General features: G+C 40.6%; 1 protein-coding gene across 1 annotated transcript; it reads left to right on the top strand.

Moving 5' to 3' along the window:
* Window positions 1–127: 127 nt before the first annotated feature.
* Window positions 128–26,972, top strand: LOC134337613 (ras-related protein Rab-11B). The gene is made up of 5 exons (XM_063032778.1): window positions 128–275; window positions 10,917–11,112; window positions 11,795–11,988; window positions 23,408–23,488; window positions 25,006–26,972. The coding sequence occupies exons 1-5, from the start codon at window positions 236–238 to the stop codon at window positions 25,149–25,151; spliced, it is 657 nt and encodes a 218-aa protein (XP_062888848.1). The 5' UTR covers window positions 128–235; the 3' UTR covers window positions 25,152–26,972.

The raw sequence follows: 26,972 nt of genomic DNA, 5'->3' as shown, positions 1-26,972 counted from the left end.
CCAGTCAGATGGGATGTTGTCACACAGCGGCAGAATTTCTACGGTCTGTTGAGTCGATCGGATCTCTGATTGGTCTATTACCCTGTCGATCCACCAGACAGTGGGCGGGCTTATTTTAATTTCCGGTTGTCCGCTAGGGGTTGGGCTTGTGCCTAGGCCGAAAAAAAGGAAGGTTTTTTTTGCGGTTGTTGCAGGTTTTTTGGCTTTGGTGGACACTGTTTAAATTGACGCCAAGATGGGAACTAGAGACGATGAATACGATTACCTCTTTAAAGGTACGTGAATTATTAACCATGATATAGTTTAAAATATATGGGACATGTTACTTGTAATAGATGTAGGCCTTAGGCTTTGAGTCTTTAAACTGGGGGGAAGGACACGAAGAAGCTGCTTCGTTGCGAACAAGTTTTCTCTTTTTTAGCGGAGGTTTGTTAACTTGCTAGCAGAAGGGACTGAGGAGGTGCCGGTGACAGGAGCTCGAGCCTAGAAAACAAACCCTTCGTTCCTCCTCCTCCGGGGTGGGGGGATGCTGTAGTCGGCAAGAAGTAAAAAGATCCATTGGTTGGCGAAATCATAACTAGCAGTTGTAATCCACTTAGCGCTTCATTGCAGTTTAATTGTTAATTTAAAAGAGTTATTTTGTCCGCAAAGTCCAAAAACAATTGTGGGCGCAAGACTTTTCTAAGAAATAGTTCATGTATTTTTTGCGTAATTCATATGCATTACATTACTTCTCGCTCCCATACTGTGCTGTTGAAATAGGACTTCTGTCAAGTAAAATGGGCGTGAGCTGTAATCCTGAACGAATTTGTTATAACTCTGTAGTTGTGTAAACTGTAACTTGGCAAATGTAATGAAATAGACCACAATGTTAAATCTTATTAGACCAAGGCAGTTCGTTTTAAAGCATTACAACTTTTGGTGCCAATACATGAAGCCTATATGATAACGTGAGTTAACTTGCACGTAATTGATCCTCAGTTTCATGTTTGTCATTTCACAATTCCTTATTCCTGCATTTCAACTTTTTATACACTTTAACAATATTAATACTATCTTCACCCGTTCCAAAAGAAAAATCAGTATATTTGTGTGTGCCATACCTTCCAGTGGGATAGAAATAATGGTACCCTGTGACAACTTTAAATCTTATTTCAGCATTAATATTCCACATTAAATGTAGGTAGGCTCTGTACTTCATAAATATGCCAAAAATTACAAGTATTTGCCATTTTAACTGCTGCTTTTTAACGATTACAGAAACAAAACTTTTCTGTGCTTAAATGGTTGCCTACTTGACCTGGCTTTCACTTTTGAGGCACCTTTTGATTATTATCTTTGTGCTGTATGTGTATTTTGTTTTATTTGTATTAGTTATGAGTAAATATTTGTAAGTAACCTTGGATTGTTTCTTATGAACCAATTAGCAGGAAGTTAAAGTTTAAATTTCGAAATAAGAAACTGCTGACATTTCATTAGTTTGTAAATGTTGGTAGTATATATTTAAAAGTGCATGTAAAATATAATTCCATTGCTTTCATTTTTCAATTCTTTTTAAAATCTTAAGACTTTTTCTGGATGTAAAAATTGTGAGGACTACTATCTAGGGTGTTCTGATTTTTGCCTCCTGTTGAACCATTTTGGGTGAATTTAGAAGCATACTAAAGAGCACAGCTCAGTTTCTAGTGGATAGGTAAGTGGAACAGTTTGCAAAAGGCAACTTTTTTTTCTTCTAGGCTTACCTTTCCTCAAGTTTTATGATGGCCTGCAAGGGAAGTAACTGCACTTGGAACAGATTCAGAGCATAGTTTTTTTTTGGGTTACAATGAATGGCCTCCCTGTTCTGATATGTGCATGTTGATATTGTGCAGCTCTAAATATTAAACAAGATTGCCAAGGTCAGAGAGGGGAACAAGCTTGTCTGTTCTTCTTCAAAAGCCTAATTGCTTTTTGAAAAATAATGGGAGATTAAATGCAAAACAACATTTGCAACTTCATCTAAGATGGAAGATTGTGCGGGATGAGAAAATACCAATTTAAATTTGGTCCTCTGTATCGTAAAGCTCCTAATATAAACACCACTACATTCTGAATGCACCTAATCTGTCTCGTTACTTGCAGTACTAAATGTCAACCCCTTAACCCTGTAGGGTGCAGCCTAGGCAAGCAACTACAATGCCTTATGTCGTTGGGACACATTGCAACATTGGTTGAGGTTGTGAATTTTTAAAGTGGTGAATGGGTTGCCAATCAGGTAGGATGTGTTTTATCCTGGATGACGTCAAGCTTGTGTGTTGTTGAAACTGCATTCATCCATAACAGAATTTAATCACACCCTCATCTGCATCTCGTAGAAAGTGGAAAAGCTGTGTCAGGTGAATTGTTTGGTGCTAGATGCCCAGCTCTTGTCACCACCGTATTTATGCAGCTGCTCCCATTGAATATCTGGTCACTGATGGAGAATATAATGCATGTTGAATGGCAAGGGCAGTTTGTAGGCCATCTCATTGGCCATGGTTGTTGTCTGGTACTTGCGTGGTGTTAATGTCACTTGTCATTTTTCAGCCTGTATATTGAATGTTGCTGCATGCTGAGTGCAGTAACAAATTGCTTCACTTTCTGGGACATTGTGAAATGAATATTATCAGTAAAAGTAATTTCGGACTTTAAGAATAGAAGATTATTGGGAAAGATAAACATGTTTGGATCTGTGATACTGCCTTGAAAAATGTGTCATTATTTGGTGTAGGGCTGAAATGATTGATCCCCATCAGCCACAACCTGTCCACTGATTCATTCCATAAAATTTATATATTTTTTAAAGTTGGCACGACTGTTGTAGCAAAGATTATTGCACAAGCTGGATTTTGGCTGCGGTAACAGGTTGCACCAAGGAGCTAACTGCACTTTGAAGCAAGCTATAATATTTTCGTATAGTTACAACACTGGCTTCTGTTCTAACGTTGCCTGGTAACCAGTTTTACTAGGGCTTCTTGAAGCCATAGTCAAGTGCTGCCTTGAAGTCACATTCTTAGCACCCAGAAACCAAAGGGCCACTGTTGTACAATTGTATGACCATGAGTATCAGTTAGATTGCAATTTTGTATTTTTTTTTAAAAAGGCAAAAGAGAGAAGTCCCTGGTGGTAATAGACTGCAGGCACCCTAACAGTATAGCAGAGAAAACAAGAAATAGGACTTGCAAGAAAGATAGTACAATAAATATGACTTTGATCTCCTTATTTCACAAATCAACTTAGCAAGTAGAGGCTTGAGGATGTCTTCATGGTCAAGGCTAATTCTTTGAGCAATCTGTTGTGGAACCAACCGAGAAAGTGGCAATTTTCTTGTCATTTACAACACAAAAAAGATTGATTCCTCTCAAATAGAAGTAATGTGGAATGAGCTGCCAGAGAAAATGATTGAGGAAGATGTATTAACATGTAAAAGATACTCGTGTACATGAATGAGTAACATTCAAAGAGATATGGGCCAAATGTGACTAGCTTAGATGGGAATCTTGGTTGGCGTGGACCATTTGGGCCAAAGGGCTTGTTTCTGTGCTGTATGACTGGTTCCAAAAGATCTTCAGGGGAAGAGTGATCCTGTGAATTTCATAATCAGTTTACAAATAGCTTTGCTCTGGAACTGTTACCTTAAATGTTAAATAATTATAGACAGGCTTTGCCAAAGTGGACTAGGAAAACCAAATGGTAAGATGATAAATTAAAGCAACAGATTTTAAGATATTTCATAATTCTCCTCTACTCCACTGAGATAATTCTCCTCTACTCCACTGAGGAGTTCAGTTGAGGAGAAGGATGATTCAGCTGTGGCTAATTAAGAAAGAGAAGGGTTGTATCTAATTGAAAAAGCATGGATTGTTCCAAAGATTAGAGATGTGCAAAAAGGTTGTGGGAATTTTTGAAAAGCAACAGATGACTAAAATGAAAATATTTTAACTAAACTAGCAAGAGATATAAAAACATAGCATGAGAAGCAAAAGTGAACGAACTTTAAGACGCTGACAAATTAACAATGGGAAATTAGGTAATGGCAAAGATTTATCTTCATGGTAGAAAATGATAGAAGTATTCCAATAAAAGATCAGGGAGCAAAAGAGAAAGAAGAGCCTAAAAGCACCATGATGGAAAAGCTAACAGGTAAACTAATGGGTGTCAAGTCCTGAAATTGATTACTTTCATCGAGTGGTCTTAAATTAGTGGTTACTGAGATAATGTATTAACTGTTTTTCTTGTTTTCCCCCATCCTCAAAAAAGCCCTGGATTCTGCATAGATTCCAGCAATTAGAAAATCACAAATGGAGTGCCCCTATTCACAAAAGTAAAAAGAATGTTAACCTCATATCTGCCAATAGGGAAAATGCTGGAACCCATTTTGAGGGAAGTTCAGCATGGAGATTTTTAAAAAATCATCATACAGTCTTGTAGTGGCAACAGCTTCTATGGAAAAGGAAATGCTTTGACAAATTCTTGTGGATATAATAGGCGGGGTAGACATACTGTGTTTCAGTTTCAGAATGCATTTAAGTACATCCCATAAGGTTATTACAGAAAATAAATTTTCTGGGATTGTATATTAATATAGATTGATCAGTGGATTAGTACTGTAACTTAAACTATTTACAATCTACTTTATCTCTCATAGAAAGAGACTAAGTTTGCTGATCATGGATGAGAAAGCATGTTGTGAGGAATGCATAAAAAGTCTGAAGAGATTCATTTGTTCATTTATTGTGTTGTGTTATATGACATGGGCAATCATGGTCTTGGCCATAATTGTTCTTGGCAAATTTTACTACAGGAGTGGTTTGCCGTTGCTTTTTTTCTGGGCAGTGTCTTTACAAGACAGGTGACCCCCCCCCCCCCCAGCCATTATCAATACTCCTCAAAGGTTGTCTGCCTGGCGTCAGTGGTTGCATAATCAGGACTTGTGATATGCACCAGCTGCTCATATGACCATCCACCACCTGCTCCCATGGCTTCACGTGATCCTGATCTGTGTGGGGGTGGGGGGGGGCTGAGCAGGTGCTGCACCTTGCCCAAGGGTGACCTGCAGGCTAGCGGAGGGAAGGAGCACCTTACACTTCCTTTCAAAGAGACGTATGTATCACCACCCTCTGAAGAGATTATTTATGTATAATGTAGGAATTTGAAGTTATCCACTTTGGTATGAAGAATAGAAAAATAAATTGTTTAAATGGAGAAATTACAGAATGCTTCAGTACAGAGTGATCTGGTTCTCCCCATACACAAAGTTAGCATGCAACTAATTTAGTTTATTTGGGATCTGGGTGTTCCAACTGCATAACCTTTGCCACAGCTTCAGTCCACTGCAATTTAGGTGAGTAGTTAAACTGTGACCTTGTCTGTTCTCCCAGGCAAACATAAAATTGACTTATTATCCTGAAAAGCAAGTGAGTTCAAGCTGAAATATTGTCCTTTCACCAGGGAGAATCTAGTGCCTTAACACAAGGGAAGTTGATATAGTGTAGTTTCCAACTAATCTCAAGTAATGGGCCATGGTGTGCATGTATAAATTCAATCTCCATTTTAAAAAAATACATGCTGAGTTTAATTATTTCTATCAATTAAATCTAATTTTCAAATTAACCTACAATCTGCAAAAAAAAAACTTGTCTTTTCTAACTACTCTATCAAATATGTATGCCCTGTTCCTATTCAAAAGTGTGGCGGTAATTTGTAATGTGAAGCTTTTTAAGAAAACATCAAGTATGTAAAATTATATGGCAAATAGTCTAAGATTGGTTTTCTGTAACCAGTTCCATTAATGTTGAAAATCCCAGATGTCACAGCCTGTTTCTATCTGACGCATTCCTGACAGTACGACATCTTTGTGATATTCTCTTTGGAAAAACTAGTCTGAAATTCCAAACATATTTGTGGTTGGCAGTTTGAGTTTCCAGTTACATGAGGGACCTTGATAGTTTTGTTAACTTTGTAACACTGTTCTATGCTATCAATTTGAAGTCCATCCATTGGAATCTGCCAATCTACAATCAAGAACATTTACAGGTTTAGAAAAACAGCACAAGCTAGTAAAAAGGCACCTTTTTATCCTGTCAAGTATTTATACATTTTCATTCTTGCCAACGCAAGCAGCAACATTTTTGAAAATGGCTGTCAACACTTTTTCCAGCCGAGCCCTTGCAGGGCTTTCATGTTCCACAAGCTATTCTCCAGTTGGATAACATAACAAGTTAAATCTTAAAGCAGTAACAGCTAATTATACCAAGAATAAGTAATTTTGGTTTGGTTTTTAAAATACCCTCTCACTATTTAAAATGTTTTAATTTTCTTTTTAAAAAAAGATTAGGCAACATTGTGTTATAAAAACCATCTTCTAGCATACTCAAATTTTAAATCTGTAAATTGGATGATGAAAGGAAGATTGGTTGAATGAGCTCTGCCAACTGCATTAGGTTGGGTATATTTGTCATCGAAATGAGAAAGTAAAGACGAGTTTTACTTGACATTTTAAAATAAGCTGTAACATCAACCTGATTATCTAAAAACTTGATGTTGAGAAAGTTTCTAAATTCCACACTTATTCTGGGAAAGAATTAAAAGCTGAGATTTGTGCAGGTACTTAGATTCAACAGGATTTAGGGAGAAAGAAGAGGTTTCTGTTGTTGTGGAGGAACCAATCTCATTTAGTTGCTATCTTCTCTTTAGAATAGAGGGTTAGCACAGGAAAGTGAAGCTGAAGTACACAGTTTGTCATAATCTTGAATGGTAGAGCAGGAGCTCTGGGGCTTAATGACCAATTCCTATTTCTGATATTCTTGTTTCCAATTTTTACACCACAAATATCGGCTTATGTTCTGGTAGTTTTTTTTTAAAAAAAGAGCAAAGGTTCTTTCTGGAACCATTTAATTCAAGTGTGACCTTGTTTACTGGGCTTGGATGGTGACCAAACAAATAATTTCCTTGATTGAGTCCAATTCATTATAGTCATCTTGAATAATTTTTGCTTTCTGAAATTAACTTACATTTTTTTCAAGGCTTGCATATTTTTCCTCAATAGAATGGCTTCTGTGCTGTGCTTATAAATATTCAAATAAATCTTGATCTGCTCTAAAACTTGTTTTGATTATTGTACCCAATCTGACTTTCAAATGTGAAGATTTCTAGGAACCTGTTTCTAGAGAACTATGTATAGCCAGGTTATAATTTTAATTTAAAAATAAACAACTTTATAGAAATTATTCTGCATTATCACTTTTCACCTGCATTTTTTTGCCACAATCCTCCCTATTGAAGGCGACACCAGTCAACTGTTTTTGTTAACCTCTCTAAAGACCTTATCAATATTGTGCTGCAACCATTTTTCAAATCTCACTCTCAGATGGCATTGGTATTGCATATTAGAGGCAAAATCTAACTAATTTTGGTAAAATTTAGATTATCCTGCAAGTTGGGCCTTACATGGCAAGATAGAGAAAATGTGTACCTTTCTCATATGGACCACTCGAGGAAAACAAAGCATGTTGTTGCTTTTAGAACGTTACATTATCTTGATTTATTAAGCACATAAGTAATACTTATTCACAATGTTTATTCAGGTAACTTCATAATGTATTTAGATCTATATTCAAATATCTATGTTAAATGGACAAAGCAATCATAAATTGAGCTCAGCAAATGAGCATTTTCCTATGTTTAAACACTAAACACTAATTATGAACTAAAGATTTATAGATTCCTGAATTAGTTTGCCTGATTAGCACGATCAGAAAAAAACTTTAGAGCAAACTCTTGTATAAAATTGTCTTCTACTTGATTAACCTGTGCTGCTTTTTGTTCCATGTAAAATAGTGCATGAAAATGCAGCTAAAATAGAAATCAGCACTGATCAAGGTAAATTCACTGGCTGACCTATGCTTATTGAAATGGAAGATGAGTCAAGAAGGCTTAAAGTTGGTCAGAATCCCTTCTGAATTTCCTGATCTCTACTAGTCCAACAGTTGTGAAGCCATAGTATTCATAATGGTCTTTGGATACTTGTTTTAGAAAAGTGAAAGTCAATATGTCACTCTCAATGGATGTACTATTTTATGGGCATCATTGTATGCTAGAATTGGCACTCTGGACATGGAAAGGGTTTGTTTTGAGGTGGTACTGAAACATGAGGGTTGCAAAAACACGAGGATGGCAAGTTCCCATTCAAATTGCACACTGCCCTGGCTTGCGTTATAGTTTCTTCAGGTGCCATGCCCAGTTTGAGCTTTGACAGCCATGGCCCACACACTCCTGTTTCGGGTCAAGTGGATCAATTTATTGGTATTCATTTCCAGTTCTCTAGCTACTGTCTCCATCATCATTTGTCTTTGTCTTCCTCTAGCTTTCTTCCCTTCAATCTTTCTTCATTACTGGATCTAAATATTGATACTTCTTGCCAAGCATGATTTTAGGAATACTTGAAGTACTCAGATGGACCTCAGCGGTTCAGAAAGGAAGCTTGCTACAATTTTCAGTGGGATTGGTGATGTTCATTTAGAGATGCAGTGTGAAACAGGCCCTTCTGGCCAATGAGTCACACCACCCAGAAACCCATCTATTTAATACAAGCCTAGTCACAGGACAATTACCAATTACCCACTAACCAGTATGTCCTTGCACTGTGGGAGGAAACCCACGTGGTTCTCATCACACATTTTTTTAAATGGTTATAATCCCTAACGTTTCCAAAAAAAAGTCTGCTTTCAGAATATGTTAAGCCAAAAACGAGTGAATAAAGAGAAAGAAAAGATTTGCCTAATTGAACTGTTTCATTTGCACTATCTGGATGTTAACTTTACAACTTGTCCTGATGCTTTGCTATCAAATTTGGACGACTTGACTGTTAAGTACCTTTAACTCAGTTTTAGTATTCAGACTTTTTGTAAGCCACTTTATTGTGGGGATGCATGCACTAATTCAAGTATTGCCTAAGTATGGTAAAGAATAGTAGTCAACCCTGCTGCAGACTTCATATGGTCACCACAAAAACCCAAAGACCAATCATGGCTTCACAACTGTTAGACTGATAGAGATTAGAATTCACAGAGCCTCTTCAACTCGGGGAAGGAGAATTTCCTAACATGTTTTAGCTTTCATAGCCATTTGTGTCTTGAAGAATAAATAAATGAAGCATTTTTTAAATTGTAATTTTATGGATGTTCTTTGAGACTTTAGTGAAAAGTGCCACACAAATGCAAGTGATTATATTCACTGTTTAAAAACATAAACACGAGGAATTCTGCAGATGCTGGAAATTCAAGCAACACACATAAAAGTTGCTGGTGAATGCAGCAGGCCAGGCAGCATCTCTAGGAAGAGGTACAGTCGACGTTTCGGGCCGAGACCCTTCGTCAGGACTAACTGAAAGAACTGTAAGAGATTTGAAAGTTGGAGAGGGAGGGGGAGATCCAAAATGATAGGAGAAGACATGAGGGGGAGGGATGGATCCAAGAGCTGGACAGTTGATTGGCAAAAGGGATATGAGAGGATCATGGGACAGGAGGCCCAGGGAGAAGGGGGGGGGAACCCAGAGGATGGGCAAGGGGTATAGTCAGAGGGAGAAAAAGGAGGGAGAGAGAGAATGTGTGTATATAAATAAATAATGGATGGGGTACGAAGGGGAGGTGTGGCATTAGCGGAAGTTAGGGAAGTCAATGTTCATGCCATCAGGTTGGAGGCTACCCAGATGGAATATAAGGTGTTGTTCCTCCAACCTGAGTGTGGCTTCATCTTTACAGTAGAGGAGGCCGTAGATAGACGTATCAGAATGGGAATGGGATGTGGAATTAAAATGTGTGGCCACTGGGAGATCTTGCTTTCTCTGGTGGACAGAGCATAGGTGTTACGGCCTCCTCTACTATAAAAATGAAGCCACACTCAGGTTGGAGGAACAACACCTTATATTCCGTCTGGGTAGCCTCCAACCTGATGGCATGAACATTGACTTCTCTAACTTCTGCTAATGCCCCACCTCCCCCTCGTACCCCATCCGTTATTTATTTATATACAAACATTCTTTCTCTGTCTCTCTCTCTCCCTCTCCTTTTTCTCCCATTGTCCCTCTGACTATACCCCTTGCCCATCCTCTGGGTTCCCCCCCCCCCCTTTCCTTCTCCCTGGGCCTCCTGTCCCATGATCCTCTCATATCCCTTTTGCCAATCACCTGTCCAGCTCTTGGCTCCATCCCTCCCCCTCCTGTCTTCTCCTATCATTTTGGATCTCCCCCTCCCCCTCCCACTTTCAAATATCTTACTAGCTCTTCCTTCAGTTAGTCCTGACGAAGGGTCTCAGCCCGAAACGTCGACTGTACCTCTTCCTAGAGATGCTGCCTGGCCTGCTGCGTTCACCAGCAACATTGATGTGTGTTGCTTGATATTCACAGTTTGCCTTGTTATTTAATTACTGAATAGGCCAGTGTTATTGGGAGATCCAATTTCATACTCACAGATAGAATACTTGCCATAAAATAAACTATTTAAAGTTTAAATGTTGATATCTAAAGTATTTCATCTTTCAATTTATAACTATATTAGGACCTGATGGAAGTTACAAAGAAGAAATTATCATTAAAACCAGTTGTGCAGAAGAAGAATTTGAGTAAAATTTGAGCTTCAGCAAACTTCAGTCTCTCCCTGGGAAATGTGATAACACAACAGTACAGTCTGCAGCAGTGAAATTATATTCCTCATTCACTTTAACCTACCCTTTAACAGCTTCCTTAAATGTGATTGACAGACTTGACCATGTGGGATTAGTGAAAGAAAAGACATAATGTCAGGATGTTGGCAGGAATCTCAGGAAAATGGTCTTTCATCAAATGTTTTTTTCTTTCTTGAACTGCAACGCTTAAATGTTTAATGTGCTTTTTCTGCCAGTTGTGCTAATTGGGGATTCCGGGGTTGGAAAGAGCAACCTCCTGTCGAGGTTCACACGCAACGAGTTTAACCTGGAAAGTAAAAGCACCATTGGAGTTGAGTTTGCCACCAGGAGTATCCAGGTAGATGGAAAGACAATTAAAGCCCAGATCTGGGACACAGCAGGACAGGAGCGATACCGTGCCATCACTTCAGCGTAAGTATTTCATTTCTAAAAGTAGTCAATTTATAGCAATTATAAAATAATCAGATGTGACCACTGTAAGGAGAATACCTATTAATTTTTGTGTAATGATTCTTTACTGGAATATAGAAATATGTGAGCATTCAAAGCAGGACCACAAGCTGATATAACTGCCACTCTCAAGAGCTAGTAAATGATTTTGTTAGCCTCTAAATGAATTATTTGAAAAGCTGGAAAAAGTTAAAATCAGCTCCAGAAAGTTTAAAAAACACAGAACACTTGGTGAAAAATGCTAAGTAAGATTTTGAAAATATAAACAGCTTTTATTTTTTTAAAAAAAGTGAAAATTAAAAGAGAGATGAGAGGAAATGTCTAAAACTGTTAATGTTTTTATTTACATCAAGAAAGTGTGCTGACTTCTGTGGCTTCTCACTTAAACTCCCATGCTGACTTTGACCTTTTCCTGTATTTGGTCTGCACCAAACCTCAATGCAATCTTCCCAAACAATATCTCTCTTCCTTTCCATGCATCCTTCTGTCTCCATCTCCACACCACCTTCACTATATAGCTCATCAACAAGAGCTTTCTAAATGCTGACTAAAATTGTCAGAATTCTTCATAGTCCACAAAATGGAAGGGTGCAGTCTATACCAGGTGAACAGAAATAAGGACTGGTGCAATCTGTGTTTTCAGGTACTACCGTGGAGCTGTAGGTGCCCTGCTGGTGTATGATATTGCCAAGCATCTAACATACGAGAATGTAGAGCGGTGGCTGAAAGAATTGCGTGATCATGCTGATAACAATATTGTCATTATGTTGGTTGGGAACAAAAGTGACCTTCGTCATCTGAGAGCTGTGCCAACGGATGAGGCACGGGCCTTTGCAGGTAAGGATACACATGAATAACGTCTAGACACTTGGCAGTTTAAAACTTTACTAGAATATGTTAGGCAGCATCTCTAGGAAGAGGTGCAGTCAACGTTTCAGGCCGAGACCCTTCATCAGGACTAACTGAAGAAAGAGTGAGTAAGGGATTTGAAAGTTGGAGGGGGAAGAGGAGATCCAAAATGATAGGAGAAGACAGGAGGGGGAGGGATGGAGCCAAGAGCTGGACAGGTGATAGGCAAAAGGGATACGAGAGGATCATGGGACAGGAGGTCCGGGAAGAAAGACAAGGGGCGGGGGGGGACCCAGAGGATGGGCAAGAGGTATAGTCAGAGGGACAGAGGGAGAAAAAGAATGAGAGTGAGAGAAAGAATGTGTGTATAAAAATAAGTAACAGATGGGGTACGAGGGGGAGGTGGGGCATTAGCGGAAGTTAGAGAAGTCGATGTTCATGCCATCAGGTTGGAGGCTGCCCAGACAGAATATAAGGTGTTGTTCCTCCAACCTGAGTGTGGCTTCATCTTTACAGTAGAGGAGGCCGTGGATAGACATGTCAGAATGGGAATGGGATGTGGAATTAAAATGTGTGGCCACTGGGAGATCCTGCTTTCTCTGGCGGACAGAGCGTAGATGTTCAGCAAAGCGGTCTCCCAGTCTGCGTCGGGTCTCGCCAATATATAAAAGGCCACATCGGGAGCACCGGACGCAGTATATCACCCCAGTCGACTCACAGGTGAAGTGTTGCCTCACCTGGAAGGACTGTTTGGGGCCCTGAATGGTGGTAAGGGAGGAAGTGTAAGGGCATGTGTAGCACTTGTTCCGCTTACATGGATAAGTGCCAGGAGGGACATCAGTGGGGAGGGATGGGGGGGACGAATGGACAAGGGAGTTGCGTAGGGAGCGATCCGTGCGGAATGCAGAGGGGGGAGGGAAAGATGTGCTTAGTGGTGGGATCCCGTTGGAGGTGGCGGAAGTTACGGAGAGTAATATGTTGGACCCGGAGGCTGGTGGGGTGGTAGGTGAGGACCAGGGGAACCCTATTCCTAGTGGGGTGGTGGGAGGATGGAGTGAGAGCAGATGTACGTGAAATGGGGGAGATGCGTTTAAGAGCAGAGTTGATGGTAGAGGAAGGGAAGCCCCTTTCTTTAAAAAAGGAAGACATCTCCCTCGTCCTAGAATGAAAAGCCTCATCCTGAGAGCAGATGCGGCGGAGACAGAGGAATTGCGAGAAGGGGATGGCATTTTTGCAAGAGACAGGGTGAGAAGAGCAATAGTCCAGATAGCTGTGAGAGTAGGCTTATAGTAGACATCAATGGATAAGCTGTCTCCAGAGACAGAGACAGAAAGATCTAGAAAGGGGAGGGAGGTGTCGGAAATGGACCAGGTAAACTTGGGGGCAGGGTGAAAGTTGGAGGCAAAGTTAATAAAGTCAACGAGTTCTGCATGCGTGCAGGAAGCAGCGCCAATGCAGTCGTCGATGTAGCGAAGGAAAAGTGGGGGACAGATACCAGAATAGGCACGAAACATAGATTGTTCCACAAAGCCAACAAAAAGGCAGGCATAGCTAGGACCCATACGGGTGCCCATAGCTACACCTTTAGTTTGGAGGAAGTGGGAGGAGCCAAAGGAGAAATTATTAAGAGTCTTCCTAGAGATGCTGCCTGAGCTGCTGCGTTCACCAGCAACTTTTATGTGTGTTGCTTGAATTTCCAGCATCTGCAGAATTCCTGTTGTTTTAGAACATGTTACGTACCCCGTAACTGGGTTGCCAAACCAGCAGAAATGGACCACTTAGTTGGAGGCTGGATTACTGGAACTAAGAAAGTTTTATTAAAGAAATAAGTAACACAGTACTCTAAACGTAAGGATATAAATGCAACGGGTTAGCAATGATAAAACACACGTACACAGAACTAAGATAATAGGAATCAATCAAGCTTTATCGCAGTCTAGGGGTAAAATGATCAGTCTCAAGTGACACAGAGTTCAGTTCAATTCAGTTCAGTTCGCAGTAATCGCTGTTGTGCCGTTTGGGGGAGAGAGAGCGAATGCTGATATTCAAATCGGATTCAACAGACCTTTGATATTCCTCACAGTTAGCTTTCGGGCGAGCCCTTTGTAATGTCTTCTGAGGCCACCGACTGTGACCCCTCCATCCCTCCCTTCTGCGGTGAACCCGGCACCCAGGCAAGGGTGGACACACACACCAGGTTCCCGCCGATGGTACCTTCTCACCCTGTGCGTCTATGGTTGGGCCCGCGACCAGACCTCCAAAACTCCCACCAACTTGTGGGGGCACACTGCTTTTCCAGGGTCTCGTTATCTCATGGTGTCGTGGTATGTCTTGCCTTAGCGAACCTGTTCCTTTTATCCCCCTGCTGGGGTATTGCCTGTCCATCTAACTTCAAACAGTTCAAGTTCAAAGCAACCGGTCTGAACAATACTCGGAACTGTGTCTGTTTTCGGTAATCTCTCTCGTCTCTCTCTGATTAGCATTTTGAATGTTTCCCCCATTTGTCTCTCTCTTATCTCTCTTATCGGCATCAATCTTCTGATAACTTGGTATTTTGTCACATACCCCTATCCTTCAAGGATTTTTACCAGGGTAAAAATTATAGGCATGAATACATTATTAGACACACACAAATATACATGTTCATCAGCTATTTGGCTAATACAGAGAATTTTAAGTTGTCAACACCTTGACAGACAGTCAGCAATCACATTTTCTGTTCCTTTTATATGTGTTATTTTAATAAACCTCTAAGACCAGGCTCCAACTTAGCAAACTTCATAGTGGCCAAAAACACTAATGAATTGTGATCAGTGTAACTTCTCAGTGGTTTTCGTCCCGGACACAGATAACAAGGGTCGTCCCATACCAACTTAGCATTATTTGGCATGGGCTTAGTCAAAGGGTGGGTAATACCCGCAGAGTTTTTTTTTTGCAAAACTTCCGATAGTACCCCACCATCTCCAAGAACCTTCTCAGGGCTCTCTTGTCTGTCGGGGTGGGGACTTCAGAGATAGCCCGCACCTTAGCTTGCATCGGAGCCAGCTGCTCCTGTCCTACCACAAATCCCAGATAAGTGACCTTCGCGTGGCCGAACTCACTTTTTGCGAGGTTCACTGTCGGGTTGGCTTTGGACAGCCATTTAAACAACTCCTCTACTGCCACAATGTGCTCCTCCCACATGTCACTCCAGACCTCTACATCGCCAATATACACTCCTGTGTTCTTTAGCCCTTTTGTCACTGAATTAATCATTCTATTGGGGTGTTGCTCACTAGGCTGACCTGATGTGACAACAACTCCATGTCCCGGCTCTTTGCATCGCCTCGGGACATTCGGACATACGTGTGCGTGCCGTTTAATTAGCTCTCTTAGCGGGTCGCTTTGTTCGGGGATTAGGGAAGAGACTTTATCAGCAAAGCTGGCCAAAACAATAGACTTCTCCCATCTGGTCGGCACCATACTTATTTTTTCGAAATGGGTTTTCCCCTTATCAGGTGGCACCCTAGCCTCATTAATTTTCATGATATCACCAGCTAGATCTGTTTTCTGATCGTGGTGAGCTTTTAACATGTTAATAGCCTCTAACTGTGTTAACTCACATCTACAATAGTCAATAACATCCCTCCTCCTGTGTGGCCAGTAGAACTCTTTCATGATTCCGCCAACTGTTTTCCTCCCCCCAAAATGTCCACCGAGGGGTATCTTGTGGGCCAGGTTAAGAATCTCATCCCCATAAATTTTTGGCACCACCCCCCATTCCTCATCTGCGGGCACGGTACTTGGTTTCCATTTCTTCCTTAGCACTCCCTCCTCCACACAATAGCCCACTGGCTCCCTTTTTAATTCTGCTTCGGAGAGAACTGTCTCCGCCGAAACCATCAGCTCCTCGTCTTGCTCCTGTGCCTGTACAAATTCCTTCCTGGCTAATGCTAAGTCTGCCTCACTCCCTCACTTCCTCCTGTTCCACTACGCTCCTTCTTTTCACTTTCTACCTCCCCCTGGTACAAGGCTGGTAGAAATGTCTCAGCTAAATTTGCTTCGGCAGTCTTTCTGGACACACGCCGAGTCACTGCGCAAACGGGATAAACCTGTGAGTCCATGGGCGGGGCCTCAATGTTGGCAGGCTGACTTGTCACTTTTACTGCTGAGAACACATTTCTGCCGGCAAGGTCATTGCTGAGTAAGACCTCCACGTCCTTCATCGGTAGTTCGGGCCTCACCCCGATCGTGACCGGTCCAGAGACCAAATCGCTTTTTAGGTGTATCTGGTGCAAAGGTACTGCTTCAGTTCCTTTTCCAATGCCTTTGATCACCCTGACCTCCCCAGTCTGGGTCTCTGAACTAAAGTCTAACACACTCTTTAATATCAGTGACTGACACGCTCCAGTGTCTCTCCAGATCCGTACTGGAACTGGGTTTAACCCTCCTTCACTGACACCAATCCGGCCGAGATAAACCTCTCGTGCCCTTCCTGAACTTTATCAGACCTCCTCTCTCCTAGTGGTTTACTTACCAGCTCAATACAGCCAGTCGGAACCGCCGTTTTTCCTTTTCCCGTCTCCTTCTTTGGGGCAAAGCACCTGGACGCAAAGTGTCCGACTTTCCCACAATTATAACATACAACCCCAGGAGACTTCCTACCAAACTGCTTCCGGTCTACCTTATCTTTCTCACTAGTCCCCGGCTTACTTTCTGACTTTTCTGGCGGACTCTCCCCGCCGTCCTAACTACCCTTCTGGTAGCCTTTACTCGGGCCAAACTTCGTTTTATGTGTCAACGGGTACTCATCCGCTAACTTAGCAGTTGCGGCTAAAGTGTCTGCCTCTTTCTCATCTAGGTAGGGTCTCATACCTTCAGGGACACAACCTTTAAACTGCTCAATCAGGATTAGCTGTAGCAGTCTGTCATAATCCCCATTGACCCCTTTCGAGGCGCACCAACGCTCACAATATGTCTGCATCTCACGGGCAAACTCTAAATACGTGCGGCCCCACTGCTTCCTCGCATTCCGGAACCTCTGCCGGTATGCCTCCGGGACCAACTCATAAATCCTGAGGATGGCCTCTTTCACCACCTCATACCTCTAGGCATCTTCTGCAGACAAAGCCGAGTAAGCTTGTTGGGCTTTTCCTTTAAGTACACTCTGAAGCAAAACAGCACACTTATCCCTCGGCCAGTCCTGACTTACAGCAACTTTTTCAAAATGGAGAAAGTACCGATCAACATCGGTCTCGTCAAATGGGGGAACCAGCCTAACCTCCTGGGTCGCCCTGAACCCCCCACCTTGGTTCGGCATGGGCCCCTGCGCTGCCATCATCTTTAACTTCTCCAGCTCAAATTCCCTTTCCCTCTGTTTCTCTTCTTGCTGTCGTTCTAACTGTTTCTGTTCGTGTTCTAGCTGTTTTACCCGGAACTCGTGCTCGAGTCTCAATTTTTCAAGCTGCACCTGTATTGCGTCTCCACCCGGTTTTCCAATAGATATCACCTCCAGCTCCCCTTGGGGAAACACACCTTTAGACACATAATGCTCTATGATAGCTCTGTGCATCTCCTCTCTCCTCATTGTCGACTTCCCTTAAAAAGATTCAACCGTTTAGCCACAGCTGCCAATTCTGCTTTCCAGGCATCCTCTAATGCCTCCAAGGTCGGCGCCTTTAGAAATTCCTCAATCTCCATTTCTGCTGTTTGCCTTTTCTTTCTTTCGGGAATTTTAACCCAATCAATTTACCCAGTCCCAAATTTAGCGTTCAAAATCGCGGACGAGAACCCCACTTATGTTACGTACCCCGTAACTGGGTTGCCAAACCAGCAGAAATGGACCACTTAGTTGGAGTCTGGATTACTGGAACTAAGAAAGTTTTATTAAAGAAATAAGTAACACAGTACTCTAAACGTAAGGATATAAATGCAACGGGTTAGCAATGATAAAACACACATGTACACAGAACTAGGATAATAGGAATCAATCAAGCTCTATTGCAGTCTAGGGGTAAAATGATCAGTCTCAAGTGACACAGAGTTCAGTTCAATTCAGTTCAGTTCGCAGTAATCGCTGTTGTGCCGTTTGGGGGAGAGAGAGCGAATGCTGATATTCAAATCGGATTCAACAGACCTTTGATATTCCTCGCAGTTAGCTTTCGGGCGAGCCCTTTGCAATGTCTTCTGAGGTCACCGACTGTGACCCCTCCGTTCCGGATACAATCGTTCTTCTGCGGTGAACCCGGCACCCAGGCAAGGGTGGACACACACACCAGGTTCCCGCCGATGGTACCTTCTCACCCTGTGCGTCTATGGTTGGGCCCGCGACCAGACCTCCAAAACTCCCACCAACTTGTGGGGGCACACTGCTTTTCCAGGGTCTCGTTATCTTGTGGTGTCGTGGTGTGTCTTGCCTTAGCGAACCTGTTCCTTTTATCCCCCTGCTGGGGTATTGCCTGTCCATCAAACTTCAAACAGTTCAGGTTCAAAGCAACCGGTCTGAACAATTCTCGGAACTGTGTCTGTTTTCGGTAATCTCTCTCGTCTCTCTCTGATTAGCATTTTGAATGTTTCCCCCATTTGTCTCTCATATCTCTCATCGGCATCAATCTTCTGATAACTTGGTATTTTGTCACAAATAAAAGTCATTCTGAGAGGCTCATGTTAAGTTAATTGCGACAGGGTTGCACTGAAAAATGCTACAACCTGCCCAGAGGTTAATACTGCAGAATATGGGTGCACAATCTTTGTCCAATTTTACCTACAGAGATAAATGTTTGGAGAGTGAAGTTATTTGGGGTTGCTTAACTCAGAACCTTGTGCTTTTCAGAGCTTATACTGTGATGTACCAATGAGCACAATAATTGTGGAGTTGTATCCTAATTCTCCATAGAAGAAAATGAGAGTGAGGTGTGATGTAAAGTGTCAGGACAGGGTGTTGTCAGGACAGCAAGTGGAGTAGACAGTGGGGAAGCCTACAAGCAAAGGTGGTAAGTTAGAAGGTTGAGCATGTTGGGACTAATTTCCTAAGTTGCATCTATTTCAGTTGAACATGATGGGATAATTTCAAGCAAGGAATATTGTAAGTCAGACAGATGAGCTCAGAGCAGGGATCAATGTGTGGATTTTTTTTTTGCAGCAATTAATAAGATTTGGTTGCAGAACGAGCAGCTGAATGTTGTGGATTCATTTGTTTTAGAAGTGAGAGGGGGAAGGTGTTAGAGGGTGAGGGGTGGTGTTACTCATCAGGGGAAAAGGCTGATTGCTTTGCTCAGATTTGACATACGGAGGGTTTGTCTACTGGGGCAATTTGGGTGGAACTGAGGAATGAAAAAGGGGAAGACCACATTAATGAGACTGTGTAATAGACCTCCCAATAGTCAGTCAGATTTAAAGGAGCAAAGGTGTAGAGGTAGTAGACAGTTGTAGGAAATAGAAGGTAGTGGTAGTAGGTGATTTTGATTTTCCTCATTGATTGAGACATCCATACTGTAAAAGACCGAATGGGATGGAGTTTGCTAAATGTGTTCAGGTAAGTTTCTATAATCAAAATGTGGAGATCCTAACTAGAGGAGCACAATACTGGGTCTCCTCTTTGGTAATGAGACAGACCATGTGATTTAAGTGTGTGTAGGGGAACACTGGATCTAGATATCATAATTCCATTAGTTTCAAGATAATTATGGAGAAGAGTAGGACTGGTCCTTGGGTTGAGATTCTAAATTGGAGAAAAGCCAATTTTGGCATCAGAAGGGATCTGGGAGACGTGGATGCAATATTTTCCAGCAAAGATGAGCTTTATAAGGGGGGGGGCCTTCAAAAGTGAAATATTAAGAAGATAGAATTTGTATGTTTCTGTTAGAATATTTTTTAAAAAACAAGACTAACAGGTTTGGGGAACCTTGATTATCAGGGGAAATTGAGGTCTTGGTAAAGAAAAAAAAGAGGTGTATATCGGGTATCAGCATTTAGGATTAAATGAGGTGCTTGAGTGTAAGAAATGTAAGAGAACCCGAGAGACATCAGGAGAGCTAAATAAAGACATGAGGTTGGTCTAGCAGAAAAGGAAAATGAGGATCTCGAGAGCTTTTAAAGGGCTTTATTGGAGCAAAAGGATAGCAAGGGATGAAATCCCTCTTGAATTGTTCCTCATGGCCAATTATGCTTGAAGGCTAAAAGAAATAGAGATCTTAAATGAATTTTTTGCATCTGTATTTACTTGGGTGACAGATACAGAAGCTATAGAACTGCAGTAAAAGAGTAGTGAGGTCATAGACCCATTCCTGATTATGGAGGAGGAGGTGCTTGCTGCCTTGAGGTGAATTAGGATATATAAATCCCCAAGACCTAATGAGGTGTGCCTTCAGACCTTGTGGGAAGCCACTGCAGAAATTGTAGGGACCCTAGCAGAGTTATTTAAAAATCTTAAACATGGGTGAGGTGCCAGAGGATTGGAGGATAGCTAATGTTCTGTTGTTTATAAAGGCTCCAAGAAAAACCACGAAATGATAGGCCAGTGAGCCTGACATCAATTATGAATAAATTATTGGATGGTACTCTAAGGAACAGGATATAAAAATATTTGGATAGACAGGGTCCGATTAGGAATAGTTAATGTGGCTTTATGTGTGGTAGGTCTGTCTAACCAATCTTAGACTTTTTCGAGGAGGTTACCGAGAACTTTGGAAGAAAGGTGGTAGTAGTTTTCTACGTGGATTTTAGCAAGGCCTTTGACAAAGTTCCGCGTGGGAGGCTGGTTCAGAAAGTTAAGTCACTTAGCATTCAGAATGAAGTAGTCAATTGGATTCGACATTGGCTTAGTGGGAGAAGCCATAGACTGATAGTAGTGGTTGCCTCACAGATTGGAGGCCTGTAGCGGTGTGCCACAGGGTTTGGTGCTGGATCCATTGTTTATTATCCATATTAATAGTTTAGTTGTTAATGTGGTAAACTAGATCATTAAATTTGCAGTTGATACAAAGATTGGGGATGTAGTGAGTGGCAAGGAGGACCAACGAAGTGTGCAAAGTGATCTGGACCAGCTGGGAAAGTGCAGATAGAATTTGATGCAGACAAGTGTGAGATATAATACTTTGGGAGGACGAACCAGGGTAAGACTTGCACAGTGAATGGTAGGGCTTAGAGGTGTGTGCTAGAACAAAGATCTGGAAATACAGATCATAATTCCATGAAAATGGCATCTCAGGTACATAGTCATAAAGTGAGTTATTGACACATTAACTTCATAAATCAGTGCACTGAGTACAGGAGTTGGGATGTTGTATAAAACATTGGTGAAGCTGAATGTGGAATATTGTGTGTGGTTTTGGAACTTGCTTACTGAAAAGAAATCAATAAACTTGAATCAGTCCTGATAAAGGGTCTCAGCCTGAAATGTTGGCTATTTCTTCATTTCCATAGAAGCTACCTGACCTGCTGAGTTCCTTCAGCATTTTATGTGTGTTGTTCTGGATTTCTAACATCTGCAGAGCCTCTTGTATTTGTATCAAGCCTATTGACAATACATAGAGTGTAGTTCTATTTAAATTTTGTGAACAAGTCTGTATACAACCAGCTTGTGCACTTCCAAAGGGACTGCTAATCACTGATTAGATCTTTGGGATTTATTGAACCCTTTCAGTACGCACTTGCAGCTTTTTATAGTAGCTTTTGAAATATGCAGCATTAAACAGTAGAGACTGATATATAATTAAGGTTTTCTCAAAAAAAATTAACATTATTTTGATTTTAACTATCACTACAAAAACGTTTAAATCCACCACACACTTTTAACATGTTGTTCCCATCAACTAGTCAACTGAAGCTGTAGATACAGGAATTCTGCAGATGCTGGAAATTCAAGCAACACACATCAAGGGTCTCGACCTGAAACGTCGACTGAAACTCTTCCAATAGATGCTGCCTGGCCTGCTGCGTTTACCAGCAACTTTGATGTGTGTTGCTTGAAGCTGTAGATGCTATTTTCCCTTTAGTGCTGACTTTGTTATAACATAATGATTGCTCTAACTTTCTTTATAATTCCCTATGAGTTTTGGGATTTAGTATTGGTCCTTTTCAGAGTTAATTTCATGCTGGTGTGTTAGATGGACTTGAGCAGCAGTTGAGAATAATTGTTCTTTATGACCTAGACTTTGGTATCAGGAACTGGCAGTATTTGTGTTTGTAAATGATATGTAAATAGTAAAGGTAGAATAAAGAGAGGATACTGGGTGTCAAGATGACAGGATTAAAAATGGGGAGAACTAGCAGATTTCCAGTGGAGGAGTCAGTTGTACATTACGGAAACTGGACCTTCAGCCCAGCTTGTTCATGCTGACTAAGTTGTCTCCTCGAGCTGGGCCCATTTCCTGCTCTTAACCCTTATTCCTCTGAGCTTTTCCTCTTCATACACCAAAATGACTTGAATATTTTAATTCTATCAGTTTCAACTGGTAGCTCATTCCATACACCCTCCACTTTCTATATGGGAAAAGCTCCCAGTTATATTCCATTTCCCCCTCACTTTAAACCTATGGCCTATAGATTTTGATTCTCCAATGGCAAGACTTTGACCTTTCTCCCAGCTATTCCCCTTTTGATTTTATAAACCACTAAGGCCACCGTTCCAACTCTATATTACAGAGGAAAAATGTCCCAGCCTATCAAGTCTCTCCTTAAATCAGGCCTATTAGCATCCTTGTGAATCTTTTCTGTACTATTTCCTGCTGAATGTCATCCTTCCTATAATCAGGTGACCAGAACCGCATATAGTATTCCTACTGTGATCTTACCAATGTCCTTTACAGCTGTAATAAAATGCCATCTTATACTTGACGCCCTGACAGATAAAGACAAACATGCCAAATACTACCTTCACCAGTTTGTACCGGTGTTCACTTATGGGCACTTACTGTGCCTCTAGGTTCTTCCATTCTACATTTACCATGGCCCTGTTATCTACTGTGCAAGTCCTTCTCTGGTTTAACTTATCAAAATGCAGAACCACATACTTGTCTGAGTTAAATTCCATCTGTGTAATGTGTAGGAGGAATGGTAAAATAGTATTCTATAACACTTCTGAAAAGTAAAGTTGTGCAGAGACTATTTCTATTTTATACTGAAATCCATAAAGATGGCAGGTGAAGTTGATTAAGTGATTTAAAGGTATTAAAGGGTTTCTTGGGTTTAATATATACAGTGGTGAAGGCTGATTTGATAAACAATTTTGAGACTGGACAGCTACTTGAAATGAGGAAAAGTATGGACTGGTCGTGATTGCTCTTGGACTGGGTACTGAATGGACTCTATACTCAGGTTTCCAGGATTTGTATAAAGATCACTCAGAAAATCAACATAGCTGGTGAATTTATTATGTTCCTCTAAACATGCTATGCCTTTTTTACTAATTTTTTTTCTTAATTTTTAGAAAAAAATAATCTTTCGTTCATTGAAACATCTGCACTGGATTCAACAAATGTAGAGGAAGCATTTAAAAATATTCTTACAGGTAATATAAACGTTTTAATGGGGAGAAACTTGACCATAATTTCTGGATTGGCCTGTATTTCTCAGTTCTATCGTTTTAGATCTGAAACATGTTTCCAAAAGTTAAGACTGAATTAAGACCATGGGTCTTAATAGGAGCAGAATTAGACCATTTGGCCCATCGAGTCTGCTCTGTCATTCAGTCACGGCAGATCCTTTTTTTTTCCCCTCCTCAGCCTCACTCCCTGGCATTCTCCCTGTAACCTTTAATGCCATGTCCAATCAAGAACCTATCAATTCTGCCTTAAATACATCCAACGACCTAGCCTCCACAGCTGCCTGTGTTAACAAATTCCACAAATTCACCACCCTCTGGCTAAAGAAATTTCTCCACATCTCTGTTTTAAATGGACACCCCTCTATCCTGAGGCCATTTAGAAAATAATCTGCATATTATTTTTCTACTACCAAAGTGCATGACCAAGCATTTTCCAGCATTGTATTTCATTTGCCACTTTCTTGCCCATTCTCCTCATCTGTCCTTCTGCAGCCTCAACACTACCTCAACACTACCTTCCCATCTACCAATCTTCATATCATTTGCAAATTTGGCAACAAAGCCATCTATTCCATCATCTAAGTCATTGATATACAGCATACAAAGAAGCAGCCCCAACAACAACCCCTGAGGAATACCACTTGTCACTGGCAGCCAACCAGAAAAGGATCCTTTATTCCCACAATTAACTCAACTTGGAGCTCTTCTTATGTCAACTCTTTAATTATAGAACAATAGTAATTATAGCACTAAATAGAAAAACAAAACCTTTTATGGTTATTTATGTAAAACTGTGCATATTGCCTGATTTTTACTACATTAGCACTTCAGTAAATTTCATTTGCTCGTAGTGGTTTGGTTTTTCCAAGAATTCAGGAAAAGCCTTTGTGTGAAAGTTTCTACATTGCCAGCTCCTCTCTCACCACCCAAGAATAAGCAGAGAAAAACATGGTGCTGGCAACAAACAATACCTAGGTTTGAATAGTGAATATCCAATTTTTATATTCCAACTGTAAGTACAGCCTAATGTAGAATGAACTACTTGTATGACTCAGTTTTCAGTCTGGCATTAAGGAATTTAAAGTTATAGCACTGGCCTCTAGGAAAAACTAATTGAAATCCTTGTACCACTGCATTTTAGGTGTGTGCCTGAGATTTCTCACAATATTATTTTAGATGGAAAATTTCTTCAATAAAACCAGGTTCTGCCTGCATTTGTGATCTGGGCTGAACTTTTGCTTGCCTTAATGGAAAAGGCAGATTTTTAAAACTTGGGTACATTACATGGACCTGACAGGCATAAATTCCTGTGTGAATCTAAACATTTCATTGCATTTCTACACTTTTTCAATTTAAGCAAAACAATATCTTTAAGACTTGTATTAAGAACTTATGGCTAAGAATGTAAGAGTTCTACATTTTAAAAAAAATGAAGTAAATATTTTAATAAAATTATAATTTTTGTTTCTTTCTTAAACCAGAAATTTACCGCATAGTTTCGCAGAAACAGATTTCTGATCGATCAGCTCATGACGAATCGCCTGGTAACAATGTGGTAGACATCAGTGTACCACCGACAACTGATGGGCAAAAATCCAATAAACTCCAGTGTTGCCAGAATATGTGATGTGCTTCAGCTAACCCTCCCAAGTTCCAACTCTTTCTTGCCTGTGCATTGTAGTGTTGTAATTGCTTCTGTCTTGTCCCGTGATTGATGAAATCCTGTCCAAAAGTTGTAACAGTAAAGTTCACATTCCTTTTTGCAGATGGAATATCCCTTTTAATGTGACTACATTGCATGTGCATTCATTCTTTTGCTTGTAATTATGAGAACATTCAAGACTACAGTACGTTGAGCAATACTTTATGTACATATTTTTTAAGACTAAAGAAACACATGCCCCCTCTACATATTTCATGAGCAAGTTTGAGCTTGTGCATATTTATGCTTCTATATTTGAAAGTTTCAGTATGAAAAGATCCAGACTGAAACGTGTTCAAACTGTGGAACTTTTTTTTAATATAGCGATAAGGCCTTTTTATCCTGTCAAAGTATTTATATCTTCTGCTTTTGAATCTTTTCAAAGAAAAAGTTTATTCTATTCCATACAGCTATCAATAATGAGATCTATTGATTTTAACTAAATGGTAGCCTCTCTGCTGCAACATAATGTAGCTACACAACACGAATGCTGCTTTGCTCTGAGTAGTCAGTGGCCAAGTACATTAAAAGCTGACATTCCTGAAGCATGTAAATATCCATAGAACCTGTCAGCAATTCCACCTTGCATTTGCATGGTCAGGTTGGAGGGGGGAAAAACTTGTTGGCATGAGGATTGAATGAAAAGTATCTTGTTGGAAGAAAGCAATATCCAATTGTATTTGGACAGATTTCTTTTTAAATCATGCACATTTTTCATATTTGTTTGATTCAGCTTCTCCTTAGTTTCACCCAAGAAAAGTACTCGAATGACAACATATCCCTACCGAGAGTGGTGTTTGCAATGTCATTGCCCATTTCTTAACAGGGAACTCCACAGAATGATTAGCATAGGTTTGCTCTTTATATAGGGGTTGTTTGAAAGCTTCACAAGCTTGGTGACGTGGAAAATACAGATGACCACTTCAGTAACTTCTCCCTACCAGCTGCCCTCTTTCTTTCTTTCTCCCATGCCACCTGGTAAAAATAAAAATGCCAATCTATGACTGACACATTGAAACATTTGGCTCTTAATGATTTAGAGCACACTGTTACTCCCATGGCACTAATATATTCTGAATTCTGTTAACCAGATCCATTTTGTAAATACATATTGTCACTTGATTGTGCATGGTTACTATGTATGTGGATAAACATGTTGCCAAACTTTTCTGTGTGAGTCTCTGTTGCTGTACTACTAATTAGATTAAGTTTAAATTAATTCAAATATATAGTCATTTTTGAGAAGCTATTGGAATTCTGTGTTCTGTTTTAAAAATTTCAACAAACAATGCAAAGGACTTGTTCCCATTCCCAGTTTGAAAGGGGAAGGGGAGTTAGTAAAGAACTCTAAAGCATCAACTTTGATGACTTTGTTTTGGTATATTACAGAGTGCAATGAAGTGAAATATGTGTGCAAAAAGAGCAATTGCTTTCATGCTTCGGGGTGTTATGGAAGCACACAACTGAGCACTTGCTGGCAATACATCTCCAGCATCTGAGGCAGTGAGATAATGTTATAAGCTGCAGTGAGCAAGCGTTGGGCAATCAGAAAATCAACATCTATTCCCAAATTTAGGGCTTTTGACTTTCTACATTTAGTTTCTGATCAAAGGCCAGAAATGCAAAATTTAACCTTGAAAATTTCAAACAAGTAGTTTATGTTGCAGGAAGCTTGTGTGGAGGTTCAATTATTGTGGATTTGGATGCCTGCTATCCATTAATATTGCACATGTTCCTATTCAGTTC

The sequence above is a fragment of the Mobula hypostoma genome, chromosome 24 (assembly GCF_963921235.1).
Source record: "Mobula hypostoma chromosome 24, sMobHyp1.1, whole genome shotgun sequence".
Classification (NCBI taxonomy): Eukaryota; Metazoa; Chordata; class Chondrichthyes; order Myliobatiformes; family Myliobatidae; genus Mobula; species Mobula hypostoma.
The sequence above is the reverse complement of the archived record's forward strand: the minus strand, read 5'-3'. Positions and strand labels throughout refer to the sequence as shown.